The sequence below is a fragment of the Pseudonaja textilis genome, chromosome 2 (assembly GCF_049901715.1).
Source record: "Pseudonaja textilis isolate UNSWEBS1 chromosome 2, rPseTex1.2, whole genome shotgun sequence".
NCBI classification, from domain to species: domain Eukaryota; kingdom Metazoa; phylum Chordata; class Lepidosauria; order Squamata; family Elapidae; genus Pseudonaja; species Pseudonaja textilis.
Window position 1 is genome coordinate 160,359,766 of NC_141991.1, and position 21,288 is coordinate 160,381,053.

The window sequence follows — 21,288 nt, forward strand, 5'->3', positions numbered from 1 at the left end:
AAAATTATAATATATTAGACAACTAATAATATTTTAATATTCATCATCACATTGAGAATGACCGTTCTACACAATAACAATGTCTCCAAGGTTCTGTCTAACTCCTCACCTATGGATGTATCTTCCTCCGTCTCTAAGTGGACATATTTATATTAAAAACTGTCTCTTTCAATATGTGTTTGTGTGTGTGTGTGTGTGTGTGTGTAGACAGCAGAGGGCAGCAGAACACAATTTAGGAAAGTTGTAACTATTACCTAATTGACTGGAAACTACCAGCTATCTCTCTTCCCTCCCACTCGGCATGTTCTACCCCAATCTCAGTGAATCATAGCTAACAGGGTTAAGAATTTATTGAAATCTGTTTGAAACTCCCAAGAACAGACCACAAGAACTGGAGGGAGAAAAGAGAGCTTAAGTCCAGCTTCGAACATGTGAGTGTTGTTTGTGTGGGAAAGGGAGGTGGCATAGGTGCCTACTTGTTAAAACGAATGCAGTGATTCCTCTTTTACAATATCTTTATTAAAACATCTCAAAGGACAGGGAATGTCTGTGGACTGCCTGAGAAGGAACTGCAGTGCTGGGTTTAACCTTAGAATAATATGACAAAGCCTCAAGGTGTTGCTAAAGTGCCCTGTTCTTGTTTTAGTCCTGCAGCCCCTCGTGCAGGTACAACATAGTGCTTTTCTTCATTCAACTTCAAGACTCTTAGCTCATCTTCAACTGAAAAGTCAGGGGTTGCCAATGTAGGCCAGAGACAGGGATTTGGGATTAAAGTTAGCCAAATCTCTTCAGGTTCCTTTGCAGCCATTTTGGGCAGCCTTTGGAGATCTTTGGGTCCAAAGAGCTTTGCAGAATAACAGTAAACAAATCAGAGTGGCAACTACTTCACAGGGGATGAAATCAAAACTGAAAGCCACTCAAGGACTATTGCTGCCTTTCCTCTTTTCTTCACTATCTCTGGGATTGTTGCAGAGATTTTAGTCTACATAGAACTAGCAACAGAGACCACAATGTTCCTGATACTCTTGCTCTTTCTGACAATTCTGAAAAGATCCTAGTTTTCAAGGCTACCATACACTCTCATGCTAGGTGTTAAATGGTTTTCCATCTTCTGAGTCAACAAGGGAACTGTTCTAACACAAGAGGACAGAATGCCACCTTTCCACCAGGAATTACAAGATCCCGTTCACTAGAAGGTTCATAGGTACAAGAATAGGATCCGAATTACAAAATTTCAGACAATCGCTGCAGCAAAGAGATAATTTTCTGAAATTATTTGCTGCCCTCTACTGGTCATTTGGATATTTACAGACAGATCTGGTAGCCTGGTCCAGGACTATATATATACAGTGTGATTCTGTTAGCATCATTGTGCCATTATAGATTGGATAGGCTGGGCATACAGCATGTACCACTCTAGAAATCAAAGCTTCTCTGCAAAAAGGCAAAACAAGGTTTGTAATATGTAAGTTCTTTTTTTTGTAAATAAATTTTATTGAATTTACAATTAAAAACATATCGACATTACATATACAAAAGGGAGAGAAAAAGAAAAAAGAAAAAAAACGCTCGGTCTTACGAACTGAAAAAAGAAGAGAAAAAGAGATATAAAAGAAAGAAAGAAACAGAGAAACGGAAGAGAAAAGAAAATACATTTAAAAACAGACATCCTTTTTGACAGTCTGCAAGATCCAATTCTCCTACCTTAATTTAAATACACACATCTTGTCAATATCTATGCTTAAATTACCCATTGTTCATTAAGCATTTTATCTCTGAAGTAACCAATTATACCACGAGTTCCAATTATCATAAAATGTTGAAGACTCTTTATTTTTAAGTGCTATAGTTAATTTATCCATTTCTGCACAGTCACATATTTTCTGGATGACCATTTGTTCTGTAGGTATATAGGATGATTTCCAGCACTGGGCGAATGCTAATCTGGCCGCAGTTAGGATATGAATTGTTACATATTTCATCTTTTTAGGTAAATGTTTATCAGAGATCCCTAGTAGGAAGAACTCTGGTTTGTATTCGATTTGTTCTTTGGTTATCTCCTCCAACCATTTTCTGATTTTTTGCCAATATTTCTGGGTTTCTTTGCAAGACCACCACATATGAAAGTAGGTTCCTTCTATGCTTTTACATTTCCAGCATGCTTTTGTAATATGTAAGTTCTACTTATGCAACACTGAGAAGATGTTTCAAAAGAAAAAGATGCATTTTCTTTAAAGGTGCCTATTGCCCAATTCAAATTTCAATGTATGTGTCTGTGTTTGGAGAGGGGGGAATCCACTTCAGAGACCTTGTTGGCTCTGTTTTTTGGCTCTTCTCATACGTGCCTATCTTGTGTTGTGTTGACAGGTATCCTGTTGTCTTCCTGCTTCAGGGAGCTTTCTTAGTTGCTGCAGTCAGTTCCAGACCAACCACAAAGCTTTATGGGGAGATCACTTCCCCAAATTATCCCAAAACATACCCCAACAACAACATCAGTACCTGGGACATTTCAGTGCCAAAGGGTTACAGAGTAAAGCTAAGTTTCTGGCTGTTTGATCTGGAGCCATCTGAGACCTGCCGGTATGACTTTGTCAAGGTATGTAAAGAGAAGCTGGGTTGTGGTGATGGGAATCAGGGTCTCTGAGATCCAAGAATCGCTGCCCATAAAGGATCAAATATTATTGTATTCACTGGTCTTTGCATCACAACTTCCTTCTTGTCTTCCTTATTATTCTCCTCACACTTTTTTTTTTTTGCATTTCTGCTCATGTTTAGTTGCAAGAAAATGCTTACTAGAGGGAATATTGATTTCCTTCCTTCTTCTATAACATGCCAACTTTCTGCATCTCAATTTGTTTTCCAAATTCCTCTTGTTTCCATGCAAATTGGCAAGATGCTTTCTGCATGGACTGTTTTTAAAGGATTATAGTTTATTGCCCCATGTATGTGTCAAGTTCATTGTAGATATTTTGGATCTTGGCCAAGGAGTTTGACCTCTGGTTTCTAATGTTTCCTTCTATCTCTCATTGGACTCTGGCAGATCACAGCAAACAAGAAGGACTTAGGCCGATTCTGTGGCCAGGTAGATTCTGCCACAGGCAACCACCCAAGAGACAAGGAGTTTTTTTCTACCAACAATCACATGCGGCTCCTGTTCCAGTCTGACTTCTCTAATGAGGAGAATGGCATTGTGGTTTCCTATAAGGGATTCTTAGCTTATTATCAAGCTGTGGGTAAGTATAGAATATATTTATACCCTGCTGAAGTCTTAAGCACAAACTGACCCAGCTTCACTTTTCAAGATTGCTCAAGGCTTGCTGATGAAAAATATTTGAGGTAGGAGGAAAGGAACAGAAGAGGACATAAGCATGAACAATCAAGAGAGAATAGGTAACTCAGTCGAGAGCTTATCACATAAATAGCAATTCAGCCCAGATGGGAAGAAATCTGGGAAGAAGCATTTCACAGTATTTAAAAATACTCTGTTTTAATTAGCTCAACATAAATGAGGTTGGGAAATACAGTTTCCAAGCTTCTGTGTTCATCTCAGTGTAGTGATATATGTAAATATAGCTAGAGGCATCTGCAGCAAATTGTGATGACATGAACCGATGACACAAACATAGTGATGTTACCGTGTAAATGCTGCCTTTATATACTGGATGGATGACCTGGCATGTGGACATACAGGGGAAAATTCTGGCATCTATATTTTGCAGCAATTGAAATTGCTAAATTATCTTCAAAGGCAGCTCAACAGATAACATTGCATAAACACCCCAGTGAGAGGTTTACTAGCGCTTAGGCTGTTGTCCCTGTCCAGAAATAGTAGAAATTGGTGAACCTGAATGGATGAAAAACATGTCAAGACACTGTGGGTGTCTGAAGCTCCAGGGATAAATGAGTGCTATACATTTTCTTTTTTAGGGAAATTGTACCCATAGCTGGTGGATTTTCTCATGTCTTGAGGAACCGGGGATTTTGGGTCACAGGAGGCTTTAATTGCATTGCTTAAATTTTTATTTCGCTCCTGCAATTCTGTCCTAGCAGGTAAAGATTTGCAATTTGAACATGCTAAGTGAAGAACAGCAGACCCTCAACGCTGCAGCTATCTACAAATATTTGCTGGTGAAGAAATAAAATTTTCAGGAGCCATTAATCTCCAGCTGTGGTGCAGCATACATGAGCAAGCCAATGTACCATAACATATCATAAGCAGGAGGACTGGGATTTCCTTGTTTACTTGGAGAAGCTGCCCTGGAAACAGCTGCCTTGAGAATGTTTTTCTGCTCAAGAGCAAAAGAATGACCCGATCCTGAATACAAAATTAATAAAATCCTGTAAGCCATTATTTTCTCTGCTTTCATCTCATCCTCTAGATCTAGATGAGTGTGCCCCCAGAAATGACGTCGAAGATGGTCCGCAGTGCCAGCATTTCTGTCACAACTATATAGGGGGCTACTTCTGCTCCTGCCAGCCTGGGTACCAACTCCAGAGTGATGGGTATTCTTGCAAAGGTAAGACCACATGATCACCCAAGAAAGCAGAATACCAGTGAGAACAGGGAGATCATGCCCAGAAGAATACCAATGTGGAAGAATGCAAGATAACATTGAGGAAGTTTTTAGGAGTCATTAGCGGAGAAGTGACAATTCAGTTCTGGGAAAGGAGAGGAGAAAGTATGAACATGAAATTCAGAAAAACCCTGCCTTGATTCCCTTTTTGGACGAGAAGCAGCAGAGGAAATCTCTGAAGGGCTTTAAGATTCTGCTATTACACCTTACAATAGTAGACCAGCGTTCCTGTAATTGGTGGGGTTTCTGATTTCTCATCTAGTCTACCTCAAGGGGCAGGGATGGGCTACTGGGGGGTTTGCAGGAGTTTGGGAGACCCTCTAGCTCAGATTCTGCACAATTTGGAGAACCCCCAATTCCCACTCCTGGCTGGCCCCGCCCACCCCACTCCTCCCAGGAGTCCCCACGAGGCCCGTTTTGGAGGCAGGTAAGTGCAGGGTGCGCATGGAGGCTCAGGGAGGGCGAAAAACAAGCCTCCCGGATGTTCGGGGAGGCCAGAAATGGGCTTGTTTCTGGCTTCCAGACAGCCTCTGGAGCCCCAGGGAGGCCGTTGTCGCCCACCTGGAGGCTCGATGAAAGCCTCTGGAGCCCAGGGAGAGCAAAAACACCCCCACCCACCCCTGCTGTGGTGCAGAAGGCCAACTAGGCCACGTCTTCCATGGTGACACCCACCCAGCAACTGGGCAGAGAACCCATTGCTAAAAAATTTAAAGCCAACCCCTGTTAAGGGGCCCACAACCCTTGTCTGTAATGCCATCAAGGTGCTATTTCAGGTTTACAAGGAGAAATAGGCCCCAGAAATATGCCAGCTGCTGCTCTGCAGATGAGCCGATATGAATTTTCCTTCTAGTGAATCTTCTTTTGTTTCTTGCTCTGCAGTGGATTGCAGCAATGAACTGTTCACAGAAACCTCTGGGTATTTGTCAAGCCCTGGATACCCTGAGCCCTACCCACCTAACTTGCAGTGTAACTACAGCATACGGGTAGAGAAAGGGATGACCATTATCCTCAAGTTCTTGCAACCCTTTGAAATTGATGACCACCAACAAGTCCACTGTCCTTATGACCAGCTTAAGGTACTACAGATTGATCAATTCCTAACTGCTGTTGCCATTCAGTACTTGGTTCAACCTTAGAATGGGTGATAGATCATGAATAGGGGAATCTTCAAGGATCACTGCAGTCTGTCTTTCAAGTACTAACTTCTCATTGTGGAATTAAAATGTTTGGGGTTTTCCTAAGAAAGATCTATGGAAATATCCAGAATATTATCCAAATAGTCACCTTCTTCCATTTACATTTTAAAGTAAACTCGACTGCAAATAGTATGAGTTGTTCCAGGGAGCTTGGCTTCTTCTGAAATGCCTATTACAAACCAAATGACTCTTGTAATATTTTATGTATTACAAAGATACAAGTAGAACACAATTTACACACCAAGTGTCCCAAAGGCGCTTTTTCAAGAGGCAACTGCACTTTCTGGTTTTTCTTGGAAAATGGTTTTGGTTCACAACTTCACATCCAATAAGCTTCTTCAGAACTGAGGAAGCTTCTTGGATGAGAAGTGAAATGTCTTCAGAGAAAAACCAGGAAATCCAGTTGCCTCTTGAAAAAGCAACTTTTGGACAACCATGACCTGGATGGCTGAGAATCTCCATTTACACAACAAGTGCTTCCACTGTTACAAAGAATTAGGGGTGACATGATAGTAGTATTTCAGTACTTGAGGGGCTGCCACAAAGAAGAAGGGGTCAAATTATTCTCCAAAGCACCGGAGGACAGGAAAAGAAATGGTTGGAAACTGATCAAAGAGAGAAGCAACCTGGAATTAAGAAGTAACTTCATAACAGTAAGGACAATTGAGCAGTGGAAAAACTTGCCTTCAGAAATCATGGCTGATCCATCATTGGAGGTTTTTAAGAGACTTGAACAGTCGCTTATCTGAGATGGTATAGGACAGGTTCTCTTGCTTGAGCAGGGGGCTGGACTAGATGACCTCCAAGGTCTATTCTATTCTATTCTATTCTATTCTAAAGCAGGCAATATATATGTCTGATAGATGATCTTCAGGGAAAAATCTCAAAAGGCTACCAGATTGAGCACCTGTTTGTTCCTCTGAGTTTCATATTGCTGCTCATTTCACACTATTGTCAAAATGCTTTTGTTACTACATACAGAGAGGCTTTCCCTGCAGCCCTTAATATGAACATTTATTCAATCATTTTGCCTTAATGATATGTATGTATGTAAGTATGTGAAATACCACTCACGCATCATCACAAAATCTCCAGAACCGAAAAGCCTACAAACTTGAAATTTAGCACATATGTTCCTCTTGGTTTCTTTGTGCTCACTCAGAAAAGATTTTTGAAATGGCCATCAGAGCATTAGTATTTCCTATATTATTATTAACACGCTCTGATGCTAAGGAGTTCTACTCCCCCTCCCCACCTGAAAAGAAATCTGTTCCAAATGCAAAGCACAAGCAGAGGAGAGGAGTTTCAGCTTTAGCGTCACAGCAGCAAGCATCTTTAGTACAGAACAGTTGAGCTAAGCCACGCCCAGGCTCCTTGCTGTCTCCTTCTTGTTCACACAGCAATTACTGTTTCAGTTTCCAAACTCTCTGACAGGACACTAGCCAGAAGAATACAGATGTATGCTGGTAGGCAGAGGTAGATTTCCCCCCCTTATTTTCCTCTCCAAAAACTAAGCCCGATCACATAGTTTCCCACGAAGCATGGATATCCAGCTAGTTATGTATATGTGTTTATTACTGAATGATTTATTACATTATTTAATGAAAAATGTTTAAGTGACACACGAATTTAAAAAGCAAGTAAATTCAAAACATTAAATGAAACATTAAAATGCAGCAAATAATGAAATCAAAAGTCAATATAAAAATATAATTGCAAGAAAAAGTCAAATAATTATATAAAAGAACTAACATGAAAAACTAAAATCTAGAGACACTGGATTGAGGCGGTGGCTGTAGAAATTAAATAAAGAAATAATTATGGGAAATCTACCAAAAAAAGCAAAAGGAGAAATATTTCAACAACATTTAAATGTCTTTGCCATAAGTTCTATCTTATTTGTAGTAGAGAGAAATTAAATTTGAACCTATGGATAGATATCTTTTGATTGGTGGGTTGGTTGGTTGATTTTAATAGAAATATTCAAAGGTATAAAAATGCAATTCTGATAACCATGTGGAAAAACCACACTCTGAATTTGGTACAAGTCAAATTTTGGGAAGCCTTTCTCATTCAAATGAGCTTTTGATCATAAGATGGAAGCTTTTATCCATATTTCCCAAGAAAGTTTCTTTCTCATTTTATGTAACATTTTCTTCTGACTGATGGAACATTCATTTCTGAAACCTCAATTTCTTACTAGATCCATGCTGGCGTGAAACAGATTGGTGAATTCTGTGGCAGAAAACCTCCAGGCATGATTGAAACCAATAGTCCTTCAGTGGATATCATTTTTCTCACAGATGAATCAGGATACAGCCAAGGGTGGAAAATTTCGTACAGTATAGAAAGTAATTATTCCCATCCAATACTTTTAAGTTAAAAGGTAATGACCTTTCTGCTGCTCCTTCTTTCATTTCTTTCTCATCTCCAATAGGAATCCGTTGCCCACAGCCTGTGGCAAATGATATATTCACCATAATCAAGGACCCCCAGCCCCTGTATCAATACCAAGATTACTTCATTGTCAGCTGCAAGACTGGATATAACTTGATGGAGGTGAGACTTATTCATCTGAGTGCTTTAGTATGTTCTTTCTTATAAGCCTTTTTCTTGTAATGGCCTTGATCTAAGTGGCCTCCATTTTGCTTCTTCTAAAAGCTTTCCTTTCTTTCTACATCTTCTACTCTTGTTCATGGAAGCAAACGAAGATATGTGCCAAGGCATGGAAAAAATAAAATACGTATCTTACAAAACAAAGAGGTCAAACTGTGCTTGAATTTTTGATTAAAGACAGAGTTGTCAATTGCGCAATGTTTGAATAGTTACTAAAGCACAGAGAAGAAATTGGAGAAAACGAAAGTGTAAGAGAGACAGAGAGAAAGAAAACATTATTTTGGAACTCAGCTCTAGAAGCTGCTTTCAAGGTCAGAACTCAATTCTACTAGCACCAAACTTACCACTGCAAGCTTTTCTCATGTTTTCCCACTACTGAATAACTTTAACCAGTCATATATTAGCTAGAGTAGACAAGTAAGCATCCCCCAGCTTATTTGCTTGTAGGATTACATTTGTTACCCCAGAGTCCCAGGTTTTAATTAAAAAGAAATATCCAACTGGTATAAACGTACAATAACTATTCTGTCCAATAGCGTGTTCAGTCTAAAACTAATGACAACAATGGATCCTTTTTAGTCTTTTATAATGGAGGTTTTTTTTTTTCATGCAGAAAAACCAAAACCTGAAAACTTGTCTTCAGAAAGTTTCTGAAGACTTGCCCTGCTAATGCAGGGAATTACTTTAGAGTAATAATTATATAGGGAGACAGAGCTCAGTGGTATGAAGATGGATGCTTTGGTTTTGGCAATATTCTCAATCCCAGAATGGTGTCAGTAACCTGGGTTAGGGATCCTTCCTACATTTTTTAGAAGAGAAAGCTTTTCTTCTTCCCTACCACAGATTGCAATGAAGAGAAAGGCTAAGGTAAAACCCCATGTACAGCCTACCCCATCTGCCACACTGCCAAACACATTTTCTTAAGGTGGCATCTCTTATCTGATTTCAACCTCAGTCAGCAAGACTATAGATGGAAAAAGACAAAGGCACGATAGCAAGCTAGGGACATCAACAAAGGTATTAAATTGATGGTTAGCTGTTTTTTCTTTTGAACAGGGTAAAGAACACCTGACATCCTTTACCTCTGTCTGCCAACATGATGGGACCTGGCATCGTTCTATGCCCCGATGTGAAAGTGAGTCGCCTTTTCTACCTGTTGCCTGAAACACTACCTAAGCAGATTCAAGTTCCCCCAAACCTGGGGGCCTTTTTCATGGACTCCTGCTGTTGAACGGCTGGAGCTGTGAATCTTCATTGCCCATGGCAGTGAGAAGCATTTTGCTGCCTCTGTCCACAAGATAGTCCACTGGGTTCATCTGATCTATACTGTAGTTATTCAACAATTCCAAGACAGAAAAACATACCAGCATTAAACTTGCTGCCTTCATTGTCTGTCCTTATCCTGGAGCAATTCATATTTATGATATTGGGGAGGGAGAGAGAACCCAATTTAAAAGAATTAGTCTGTGTAATTCTTAAATGTAAAATAAAATAAAAGAAGGGCCATAGTAAACAATGCCCAGAAATTGGAGAGGTGGCAGAATCACAAAAACTATTAGATGCCTCTATAGCTACTCCTTCTCTAGGAGTCACCCGGCTGTGCTGCCAACAGAATGTCAATGAAACCCATCTGATTCTACCCATGGCAAAATCTATGCTGAGATAAGACAAATAAAATGCTATTTTATGTGCTAAGGGTGACTTTAAGGTAGCAATCAGGTGAAAGCAACATCACGAGGAAGCAGCCCCCCTCAAAAAAAAAGGTTCATGGGATGGCTTTGCTGCAATTGTGCAAACAAGGAAAGTCTCCTAAATTGTGGGATTTGGTTCTTAGGTTTATGCTGTTTATTTTCTGATATGCTGCCGACACTTGGCCTTGCATCTGACAATCCTGAAAGTGCTTTCTTTTATTTCTTTCTCTTTCCCTGCTAAACCTCTCTCTGGATTGTCTTAAGGATTCAGTGTCTTTTTGCCTGTACATGAAAATGTAGCTCTTTATATGGAGACGCATTTCGGATAACTAATAGCAGAGAAAAAAAGCTAGTCCTCTCTTCTCCGCTTTGCTTCTTCACTAAAGAAGACTTAAAAACAGAAACTAAAATTGTTCTGTTAGGGCAGGATTTGAGATATGACATACCATGAATCATATCCTGAGAAAGAAATGAATAATTCCTATGAGAGTGTTGTTCTTGGGTTGGGATCATTTCTGATCCCTAGAAAATCCCCGAGGGAAATAGCAATAGCAATAGACTTATATAATGCTAACCGGTGCTTTACAAACCTCTCTAAGCAGTTTACAGAGTCAGCATATTGCTCCCAACAATCTGGGTCCTCATTTTACTGACCTTGGAGGGATAGAAGGCTGAGTCAACCTTGAGCCTGGTGAGATTCACTCTGCCAAATTGCAGGCAGCCAGCAATCAGCAGAAGTAGTCATTCTAACCACAGCGCCACCACGGCTCATACTGTACTGTATACTATACTCTCTTCTCTTCATCTTATGTGTTTTTTGTCTTGCAGTTGTGAATTGTGGTGAACCTAAATTTCTGAAAAACGGGGCATTTAATTTTGTATCAGCAACAAAAAATAATAACTATGAGTCGGTTATCAAGTACCGCTGTAATGAACCCTATTATCGCCTGGTCAACACCCCAGGAAAAGGTGAGGCCATGCATTACCAGATCAATGCAAACCTAGTGCAAACTGCAGCATTGCATGGGAAACTTGACAAACCAGAAGCCGAACAATTTCATTGCTTTTGTATGTGTATCTTCTTTACCAAATGCTAGGCAGGAAGGAGGGGCAGAAGTGGGGGTGGAAGAGGCCTGGCCATGCTCCAAGTCCCCATGATGAAACAGTGTCACCTGGCTGGGCATCATTGAGGCTGCCTTACGAAACAGCTTCCCCTAGAGATATGGATGGACTTGACCCTGTTGGCCTTTTGGAAAACAGCGAAAACCTGGATTTCTCCCTCAGGATTGGGGCCAGGATGTTGATGGAGCTGGCACAAGATGCCTGATTTATGGATGAAGTTTTAGGAGGACCTCAGTAGTGCCTTTATAGTTTTAATGCCTTTTTAAAAACAATTTTATTGCATTGTTATAGGGCATCTAGAGGTTCTTTTGGTAAACGGTTGGGCATATAAATTTAATAAATAAGTATTGATTTCTTTAAAAAATAAAAAATGGGTAATGAAGCAATAACTGATAGCTCTTATCTTGGGCATCTGATCCCACAATGCTAATTCTTTAAATAAATTCATTATAGCCGGGGGCGGGAATCCATTTATTTATTTTATTTATTTAAATTGGCTTTTAGCTGCCCAACCTTGATAGATTCATTGTGGGCTAGAGCACTTGTTCACTAACACTTGGCATTAAAACACCTTGGACAGCAATAAGTGTATTTTTGTTTGTTTGTTTGAGTGTGACTGAATGATTTCAATCACATTACACTTGTAAGAAGTTCAGCTACATAAAAATAGAACATAAAACATCCATGGTTAAAAAAAAACACAAAAAAATGTTCAAAAAAATAAATAATAAAAAAAACCATTGAGCGTTCAATCTTTAGTCTCACTATTCTTGTTTTTGTTTTCTTTTAGGTATCTATACCTGCTCACCTGAAGGTTCCTGGAAGGATCAAATTAATCACGATGACATCCCAACGTGTCTGCCAGGTAAATCATGGCCGAAGATTCTCTTGCTTTGTATTGTTATAGCACACTATTCACCACTTCCCAGTAGTCAAAGCTGATGCTGGCACCAAAAGACTAGCAGGTCCTAGTTCTAGAAGAGGCAGAGAGGAAGCAGGCATCATGTCTACCTCCACTGCTATTGGACCTACTAGAATGGGATTCTGGATCCAGCTCTGAGATTAGTTTCAGTTCTCATTCTCTTCGTAAAATTAATTTCTGTAAATAAAAGCAGATAGCACAAATAAAAAAACCAGAGATCAAGACATATAAAAGAAACATATTGATAAAGCACATAGAAATTCTGAGAATTTTTTTTAAATAACCACAACCAGTGTCTCTGCTGAGAATTTTTTTTAAAAATCAGTCTGAGTCTTTTGTGGTCTTCCCCACCCCACAATTCTCAGTTCTTTTGTGGGTCCAGAAGGACAAACAAGAATAGCACCCACCGTCCTTATAGGAAGACCATAGGTGCCAGAGAGGCTTGGAGAAAGAAGCAGCAGCCACACAACCCATTATTGGCAAGCTTTATGTGCCCAGTTCTGGTGGTTGTCATTGCCAAGTGTAGCAGTATCCTTTTCTGTTGAATTACCTTCTGTTTCCTCTTCTGGTGGTGTAATGAGAGAGGTATTGATAACCGACATTTTTAGCACAAAGGGGAGGTAGAACCGAATTAATTAACAATTAGCCAGAAGTGAAGAAGAAAATGATTAAGAGGCTGGTTCTGATGTGGTTTAACCAATGATAAGATGCACAAATAAGGGAAGTTTGCTGAGGGAGGGTGGGTCAAGAAGTCAGGGGGTGCTGCAGCCTTTCTGAGCATTCTCTCCCTTTTCACAGTGTGTGGAAAGCCAGACAACCCAATCAAGGAAGTCCAGCGAATTATTGGTGGGAAGGATGCCCCTCGAGGCAGTTTCCCATGGCAAGCCATGACGGTCATCGCCGGGCGAGCAGGAGGGGCACTGCTGGGTGATCGCTGGATCCTGACAGCTGCCCACGTTTTGTACCCAAAAGGGAAAGGGAATGACACAGAGATGCTGACCCCTGTGCAGCTGGCAGAGAAGGCTGAAATCTTCCTGGGTCACACAGAGGTGACTGAATTGTACAAAACAGCCAATAGACCAATTCTCAGACTCTTTGTGCATCCCAGCTACAACCCAAAGGATGAGCACAACTTTGATGGAGATATTGCGCTCATCGAGTTGAGAGATCCAGTGACCCTTGGCCACGACATGCTGCCTATCTGCCTCCCTGAGTCAGGAAACACCACCTATTACCATACAGGCTGGATGGGGTATGCCAGTGGCTTCGGCGTAGAAAAAAACATCCTTGCTAGCAGGCTGAAATACGCCCCCATCCCAGTGGGCGACCAGGATATGTGTCGGAAGTGGTTGAAAGGAAAGAAGATCTCTCAGAACGATCCAGTCTTCTCAGACAACATGTTTTGTGCTGGGACCCCCTATGGTGGAAAAGACACCTGTCAGGGTGACAGTGGAGGGGCCTTAGCTGTGCGTGACCCAGAGACCCAGCGTTGGGTGGCCACAGGCATTGTTTCTTGGGGCCTTGACTGTGGCAAAGGATATGGCTTTTATACCAAAATCATCAATTACTTGGATTGGATCAAGGGCATCGTTGGAAAGGATTGGGTGTCCATGCAGGTTTCTCATTAGCCAACCAAAGAAATGTAAACTAAGTTATAGATTCCACGCACGCATGGAAAATGCATACTTCTCATTAGTTTCCTGCTGTTCTTGCTGCCCTGTCCTCTTTTCTTTGATACCAAATAAATGTATAATTGCTTCTTTTATTGGACGGGAGAGGGGGGAATAATTCCTCTTGCCCCTCATTTCTCTTCTCAGTCTCCAATGCCCCAGCAAAGAGAAAGGTTTCAGGAAAGGTGAAAGATTTCTGAATAGGAAAAGGACGTGTTGTTTCTTCCCAATCCCTCATCCTCTTGGCTCAAAAATGTCTTTGAAGTTCTTTCTAGTATCAATGGGGACTCTGAGGTGGGAAATGATTGCAGTGCACACTATATAATTTTGTGAATAAGATATATACTTTTAGCATCTGCCTCCAGAATCTGCCTCTACATGCAGCCATAGGAACCAAAAGCTACCATTTTTTTTTGTAAAAAATAGCATCATTTTTTCATTTATTGTTGCAATAAGTTAGAGAGCTCTTTATCCCCTTGCAAAATAGACAATTACTAGTTTAACTAACAGCTTCTATTGATACCTCCTGTATCAAATCTTTAGTTGCTTAGCAAAATAAACTAAAGATAGTTAAATCAAACATCTCAAAGGATTTGTGTATTATTTTCATTAACAGCAGAGAGTACATCTGATACAAACTTACGATGATGCCATAACACAATCTCAGAAAGAATGTATTTTTTGTGATTAATAAACATTAAAGCAAGTTATCAATAAATCAAAACATGTCAAGAACAATTGTTTATGGCAGAAAACGTCACGTGTGATAAACTTCGCTGTTAAGACTATGCAAAACAATCTAGAACAGGGGAAATCAATTGCAAAGCTGGGGAAAGAACTGCTCTACATCTGTTGATCCAGGTCTGTTTAGGCAGGAGACATAAACCCAGTGCTGATATTTTTGCACCTGTTGATTTCTGGGTTCTGCAACAGGAAGCTGTTTCTGCGTCTGTATGACTCCTTTCTTGTCATGAAGCAACTTACCTAACACTATTGAGTCCAAGTATCTTCTGCTGTCATGTATTTCCTATATGGGTAAATTTATAGGTGGATATGGCCTAAAATATAACTCTGTCTCAGCAACATCGTTTTTCCACCTCTCTCCATGAAGCTGTCTCCCCAGCTCATGAGCAAAACAAGAAATTTCCCTTAATTCTCCTGCTATTGAGGGTAGTCTCAATGTGGGAAGTCTGCTTGGCTTTGATAACTCCTTAACTTGGAGGAAGGTGAGAGATTGCTACCAATGAGTAGGCATGAGCCATAAAGGCAGAATAGGACACAGCAATAGTGGCAGCAACTTTCATTAATTTCAAGCTGGTTATCGTTTTCTGCTGACTCAAGGCTTGGTGAATAAATTTCCTAACGGCAGTGGAGGAAGGCCCTTTGAAACACTACAAGCTATGCAAATAAAGAACTGGAACTTTGTCACTTAGAGATGTTTAGAAACTTTCTTTGGTCACCATGGCCATAGGAGAGATAAAGACATCACCATTCACTTGGCTGAGCACAACCAAAGTGTTGCAATGGTGAAGCCCTGTTGCAATTCAATAGTAACCTGGCCTCCAAGACCATTGTTCCTCACACACATACAGAAATATTTTCCTGATACATAATAGTACAATAACAAACTCTCTGGAGCGCAAATGTTTTATGGAGCATATTATCATTCATGGTAGAATAGAATTATATTCAGTCTTCCAAAGGGACATCTGCTGGAGACTAAAATTTAAAATTGGCAAATCTAAGTTTAATGTGAAGCTTTAAACTAGATATGCAGCTACTGTAGTTTAAAGTTGCACATTAAGGCAAACTGTTGTTTGTATGGCTTAGCAGAGAGTTACCAGCCATTCTGGTTTGTTAATTATGGTTTAGCCACTCCCAATTTTAGAAATTTTAGTGCTGGCCCTCCACTTTCCTGTTAGGCTTTAAGGTAAAATGGCTTCACTGCATTCTTGATATTCCCTTCTAATGGATAAAACAAAACAAAACAACATGTGCTTTGTTCAGTTAGCTATGTTAAATAAACCTGGTCTAAGAATGTTGTGTGAAGGCAGCTTTTGAATGAAAGAAGCATTCAAACTGTTTGTGTGTACACATTGATTTGGTCTATGATTATCAGTTAGTGGACTACAATGACCTGCAGAGTTTTAACAGCCATGTTCCCGTAATTCAACAGGGAAAACAAGGCCTCATGTGATCATAAGCAAACAACCAGTTACCATAACAAGGACTTGATCCAAATTGTTTCTCCCAACCAATAGAGAAGTTTCATGCCCATAACTCTCTGTTTCTCTCTCAAGCCCTCCTCCGTGTGTGTGCGTGTGTGTGTGAGAGAGAGAGGATGAGGGAGGGAGGTAGAGGTAGAGAGGAGCAAAGATTTAACCTTGATTTCATTATTAAAGTTTGCCATTAATATCCAAAGTTTACTGGAAATCATCTGTAACAGCTTTTAAAACTTTTCTACAATAAATATATTTATCAAAAGTCTACGCATCTCCTTATTCCTGTTTATCTATTTCCAGTACGGCTTGCGAGGAGCTTATTAACAGAAATGGACCTTTTCTGCCCAAGTAAATCACTAGAGCCTCAGAGTGCCTTGTTAACCCCAATTTTGTACCATAAATGTATGATACCACCACTGTTCAGGATGCTTAAGCTGGAATTCTCTGTCAAAACCACTTTTCCCTCTGCACAGTGCTCTGCTTTCTTCATCCTTCAGAGGTTCAGACATCTTAAATGCTTTTCTTCTCCTGTTGATTGGTCCTTTTATGAGCTGAGGTCCAATGAGTTTTTGGACTCAAAGGCAAATGGTTCCCTGACGCTTCAACACTTCATAGTGTTGCTGGTCCTCACCTTTCAGGCTTACTTTACAGTAAGGCTTACAAATACAAGTATACAGTATTTGTCAAGTAAGCCTTCCCACTATCCACCCTTTGGAACTACAGTAACTACTTCAAAGGCTTGTGTAATCTCCCCGTACTTCTTTCCAGCTACTCTCTAGCCAGCTAATGAAGGCAAGATCCGGATCCCTTCTTTGAGATTTGAGATTTACTGCAGACCAACAAATAACAAGAGTAGAAATACTAGCCAGGTTTACTCCTCACCTGCTGTCCAGCTGAATAGCCTTTTTCATTTGAAAACTGGCAACCAGTAAAACCAATTGGATTGTGGGGGAAGGAAGGGGAAGGCAGTCAGATTGCAAGGAGAGAGCCCTGTGAACAGAGATGTTGTGAGAATGGCTATCTTCAGACCAGCTGCAGTCTAGGCTTCTTTGGAAACTGCCCAGATTCATGGAGGAAACATGGTGTCCCCTTTTTAACAATAATGAAAGACATATAGGTTGATGTCTCAAGCAGTTCCATGTGTTCACTCCAACTTCTTATACAGGTAAGCACTGAAAGGGTTTAATAACAGATTTAAGGCAACAGATTTAAAACCATTAACTGCCATTTTCAAATTCAAAGTTTATTGCGGAGCTAACGCTAGGACAAACTAACACTTAGGGACACTTACCCTGAAAGGATAGTTTGCTTCCTTTCTTCCTACACTGGTCCTATTGTAGCTATGGGATTCTGTTAGTCCCTACATAATCCTGAATAATTTCAAGTTCACTGAAAACTTGCCTTTACACTGTACCATTCAGGTGGTAGTGAATATTTTCAAGGCAGAAAAATAAATGAAAGCCGTCTAATTCATTTTTCCTTAAAATATACATGAACTACCACTAGCAATAACGCCTTGTTCAGATTGTTCCATTCCCAACATTTTCAGCCCTTGCAAAAGACAATACTGGGACAGATATTCCGGAAGATGCATACCTTCTGCCTCGAGACAATGCTTCTCAGGCAGTTTTATCCCCCTCCCCTCCTAAAATTAGCTTCCTTGTTAGGTAGGTTTGAAGCTTATTGGAAGAATGGATAAGAAGATTTCACTGGCCTAATTTCAACCCATTGAGGCTGCATACATTTGAAATCTTCGGAACATACAGCTAGGACAGCAACATGAAAAGTATATTATAATTAGTTATAAAAATAGGTGCCACAGAATTGGGCTCAACTCCTAGTAGTTGCATGGGTAAATGCTTGGTATGCAATAAAACAGCATGCAAAATTAGATTTTTTAAAAAAATCTAAACATTCACACTGGCTGTCTTAATTTTTTTTAAAGAAAAGTAGCATATATTGTGTGCAAGAACTAGATCTTGAGAAAAGATCACCAGTGAAGATCTCAATTTTCTCTTCCCAGTTTGAGCTCATTTGGGATTTCTAGCAGGGGAGCGCAGCAATTGTATACCCTTCACCCAAGATCATACACATCTAAGACAGTCATCCTCTTCCACTGAGTGTTCAGCATCAAGAGAGATGTACATGGAGGAGTTAGGGAGGAAGGAGTCTGGCTTCTAGTCAGCCAAAGCAGCAGTGGCAATCAGTGGGGTGACAGCTGTTTTTTTATTATTATTATTTTATTTTATTTTTGTCAATTGCTTACAAGATAATAGGTATAAGTAAAAACATAGTTATGAATACATGGATACATATAAGAAAAATATGAATGTTGCCGCAGGATCCTCCTCACACCCTTTTCCCAGCTACTTTTTATAGGTTTATATGTTTTCTACAGATGCTAATGGGATAATTTTGCCATGAAAGTGATTAGAGGAGAAAGCTTCTGTTTCCTCTGCATACATGCTGATCTTGAGCAGGATTCTCTCCCTAACTTGCTTAAGCTAAATCAAATAAAATGAGAAAGGCAGATTCACAATACACAAAGCATTACTGTAAAACAGCTTCTAGAACAGAAGTGCCAGGCACTCCTAGATCCTCAAAGTTGCTGATTTTGGACTCCTCTATATCTCTAAACAAAAAAATCTCCAAAGGCAGAAGTGTGGACTTTTGCTTAATTAAGTGATATTACTCATTGACCATAAAGAGGATGGACAAAAATGTGGTGTCTCTTTTTTATCCCTTAAGTTTTTATTTAACCCAGATGGGGAAAACCCAGTCAGCCTAGCCCATGTCTCAAAATGCTGCTGCTGTTATTTGAACTGCCAAGTAAAGTTGCTGAAGCTGTGGGTCTGATTATGCAAGATTCCAGTGTACAAATACGAAAAATCTACCTCTGGATTTTCCCAAGTTTTTTATTTAATATTCTCATCCAAATGGTTGATTTTGAGAACTGGTGACCTAGAAAGGAAATCGGAGTAGGGCCAACTCTGCCAGATTTCATTCCACTAGAGGATTATTCCTCCATGACTTACATTTGATATCATACGGGTGGAAACTTACATTTTTAAAAACATAAGACATTTTGACACTAAAAACTCCAGATGCTGCCTTGTTCCATAGTCTGATGAGTCTTTACAGTTTCATAAGTGTTTATAATTCAATGTAGAAGCAAATTGCCCATTAAACTTATTAATATATAGAAAAGAGGACAGAAGAATATGTAGAGATGTTTAAGTTATAGGAGTCCCTAATAGTTGCATACACTATCAGATTGAAGGTCAGAATCTGGAAGGAAACTTTTGGGGAGTTTATAATGAGCCCAAGAAAACTTCCTTTGGCTACATCTCCCAGAACTACATACAGTATATTGTGGGGTCCTTGCTACTCTTTGAGTTTGGTTGTTGTTTGCAGACATTTCATTACCTCAAGTAGGTAACATTATTAGTGCTAGAAAATAGTGAGGTTTGCTGTCATTTTATATAGTAGTCGCTTACCCTGACAATACTGGTGGGAGTGGTCTAGTGGTTCCTTAGATTACAGGTTATAGATTAAGAGAGTTGGAAAAGACCTTGTAGGTCATCTAGTCCAACCCTCCCACCCAAGCAGGAGACCCTACACCATTTCTGACAGATGGCAGTCCAATCTCTTCTTGAAGGCTTCCAGTGATGAAGCTCTCATAACTTCTGAAGGCAGGCTGTTCCATTGGTTGATTGCTCTCACTGTCAGAAAATTTCTCCTTATTTCCAAGTTGAATCTCTCCTTGTTCAGTTTCCATCCATTATTCCTTGTCTGGCCTTCAGCTGCCTAGGAAAATAGCTTGACCCCTTCCTCTTTGTGGCAGCCCCACAAATATTGGAACACTGCTACCATGTCTTCCCTGGTTCTTCTCTTCACTAGACTAGCCGTGCCCAATTCCTGCAACTGTTCATCGTATGTTTTAGCCTCCAGTATCTTATTTGTTAAGTTTGGGTAATGAGAGGCTGAACCAGAGCATGAGTGCAACAAATACTTTATTATAACAATAAAGGACTGACCGTGCTTGCCAAGCCTGGAACTGGCTGCAGCGATCAGCAACTGGTTGGACCCGCAGCCTGCTTTTATAGCTGGCTGCTAGGAGAACTCAACCAATGAGCGAGGGGGAAAACCGCCCCGCAATGTGAACGGACCTGAGTGGGAACTCCTAGAGTTCCAGGGACATAACACCCCTTCCCCCCAGACGCGAACACGCATAGTCTTTGAGGTAGGCAGGAGTTTATGCTGGCGCCCAGAACGGCGCAGCTCTGGTGGGTTGTCTGTCAGTTCAGAGTCTGTAGGGGAAGGCAGAATCGGTAGGGAGTCACTAACGCGCCTCGGTTCGGGTTGTCTCGGGACTCGTAGGGCTGGTCACTGGGGACGTGCTCCCGTTGACTGGTTCGGACTGGTCAGCCATCTGGACGTCGCTGTCCGTGTTCGGATTCCCTGGAACTGCTGCTGGTGTAAGCAGGTCACTGGGATTGGTGCTGATGTGGGGTTGATGCTGAGGCCTCGCCCGGTTTGTAATTCTGAGTCACTGCTGACGAGGGTGCTGTGACACCTTCGCAGCTGGTCCAGGTGCCTTCTCCATATTCGGCCGTCCTCCAGTCTGACTCGATATGACCTGGGTCCGGTGATGGCCATGATCTCGCCGGAATCCACAGAGGGTCTCCAGCGAAGTTCCTCGCGAATACGGGTTCCTGTAAGATAAAATGTCTAACCCCGATGTGGAAGCGAGGGAGAGTCAGGGCAGTAATGTGGGTGAAGTCTGTCCAATACAGTCCTCAGGCGCCTGCCCATCAGGAGCTCAGCTGGGGACTTATGGGTGACTGAGCACGGAGTTGAGTGCTGGCTCATCAGGAAACGCGAGAGTTTGTGGTGCCAGTCATCCTTGCTGAACCTAGCTAGGGCTTCTTTAGTGGTCCTAACGGCTCTTTCAGCCAATCCGTTACTGGCAGGATGAAATGGGGCCGTGAAGATGTGGCGGATGCCCAGGTTGGCAGCGAAACGGCTGAACTCGGCTGATGCGAACTGTGGGCCATTGTCGGAAACAATGGAGTCAGGCAGCCCGTGTGTTACAAACAGGCGAGTTAATACCTTGGTAATCGCTAGTGTGGTGGTCGTGGATAGCTGTGCCACATCAATCCATTTAGAGTAGGAGTCCACGACCACTAGGAACATTTTCCCGTGCAATGGGCCGGCTAGGTCGATGTGAATTCTGGACCACGGAGCGCTGGCGCTTTCCCACTTAGTAGGGGTG

At 41.0% G+C, this 21,288-nt stretch overlaps 1 protein-coding gene across 1 annotated transcript; it reads left to right on the forward strand.

Annotated features, from left to right (window-relative positions):
• Window positions 1–350: 350 nt before the first annotated feature.
• Window positions 351–16,278, forward strand: C1R (complement C1r). The gene is made up of 11 exons (XM_026713185.2): window positions 351–431; window positions 2,368–2,596; window positions 3,041–3,233; window positions 4,380–4,517; window positions 5,454–5,650; window positions 7,974–8,121; window positions 8,208–8,329; window positions 9,443–9,521; window positions 10,906–11,046; window positions 11,990–12,064; window positions 12,920–16,278. Coding segments are annotated over exons 1-11 (2,154 nt in total). The 5' UTR covers window positions 351–429; the 3' UTR covers window positions 13,750–16,278.
• Window positions 16,279–21,288: the final 5,010 nt, after the last annotated feature.

Coding starts and splice junctions, on each gene's coding strand:
- C1R (XM_026713185.2), top strand. Junction 5,651..7,973: donor GTCCTTATGACCAGCTTAAG/GTACTACAGATT, acceptor ATTTCTTACTAG/ATCCATGCTGGCGTGAAACA. Junction 8,330..9,442: donor CTGGATATAACTTGATGGAG/GTGAGACTTATT, acceptor TCTTTTGAACAG/GGTAAAGAACACCTGACATC.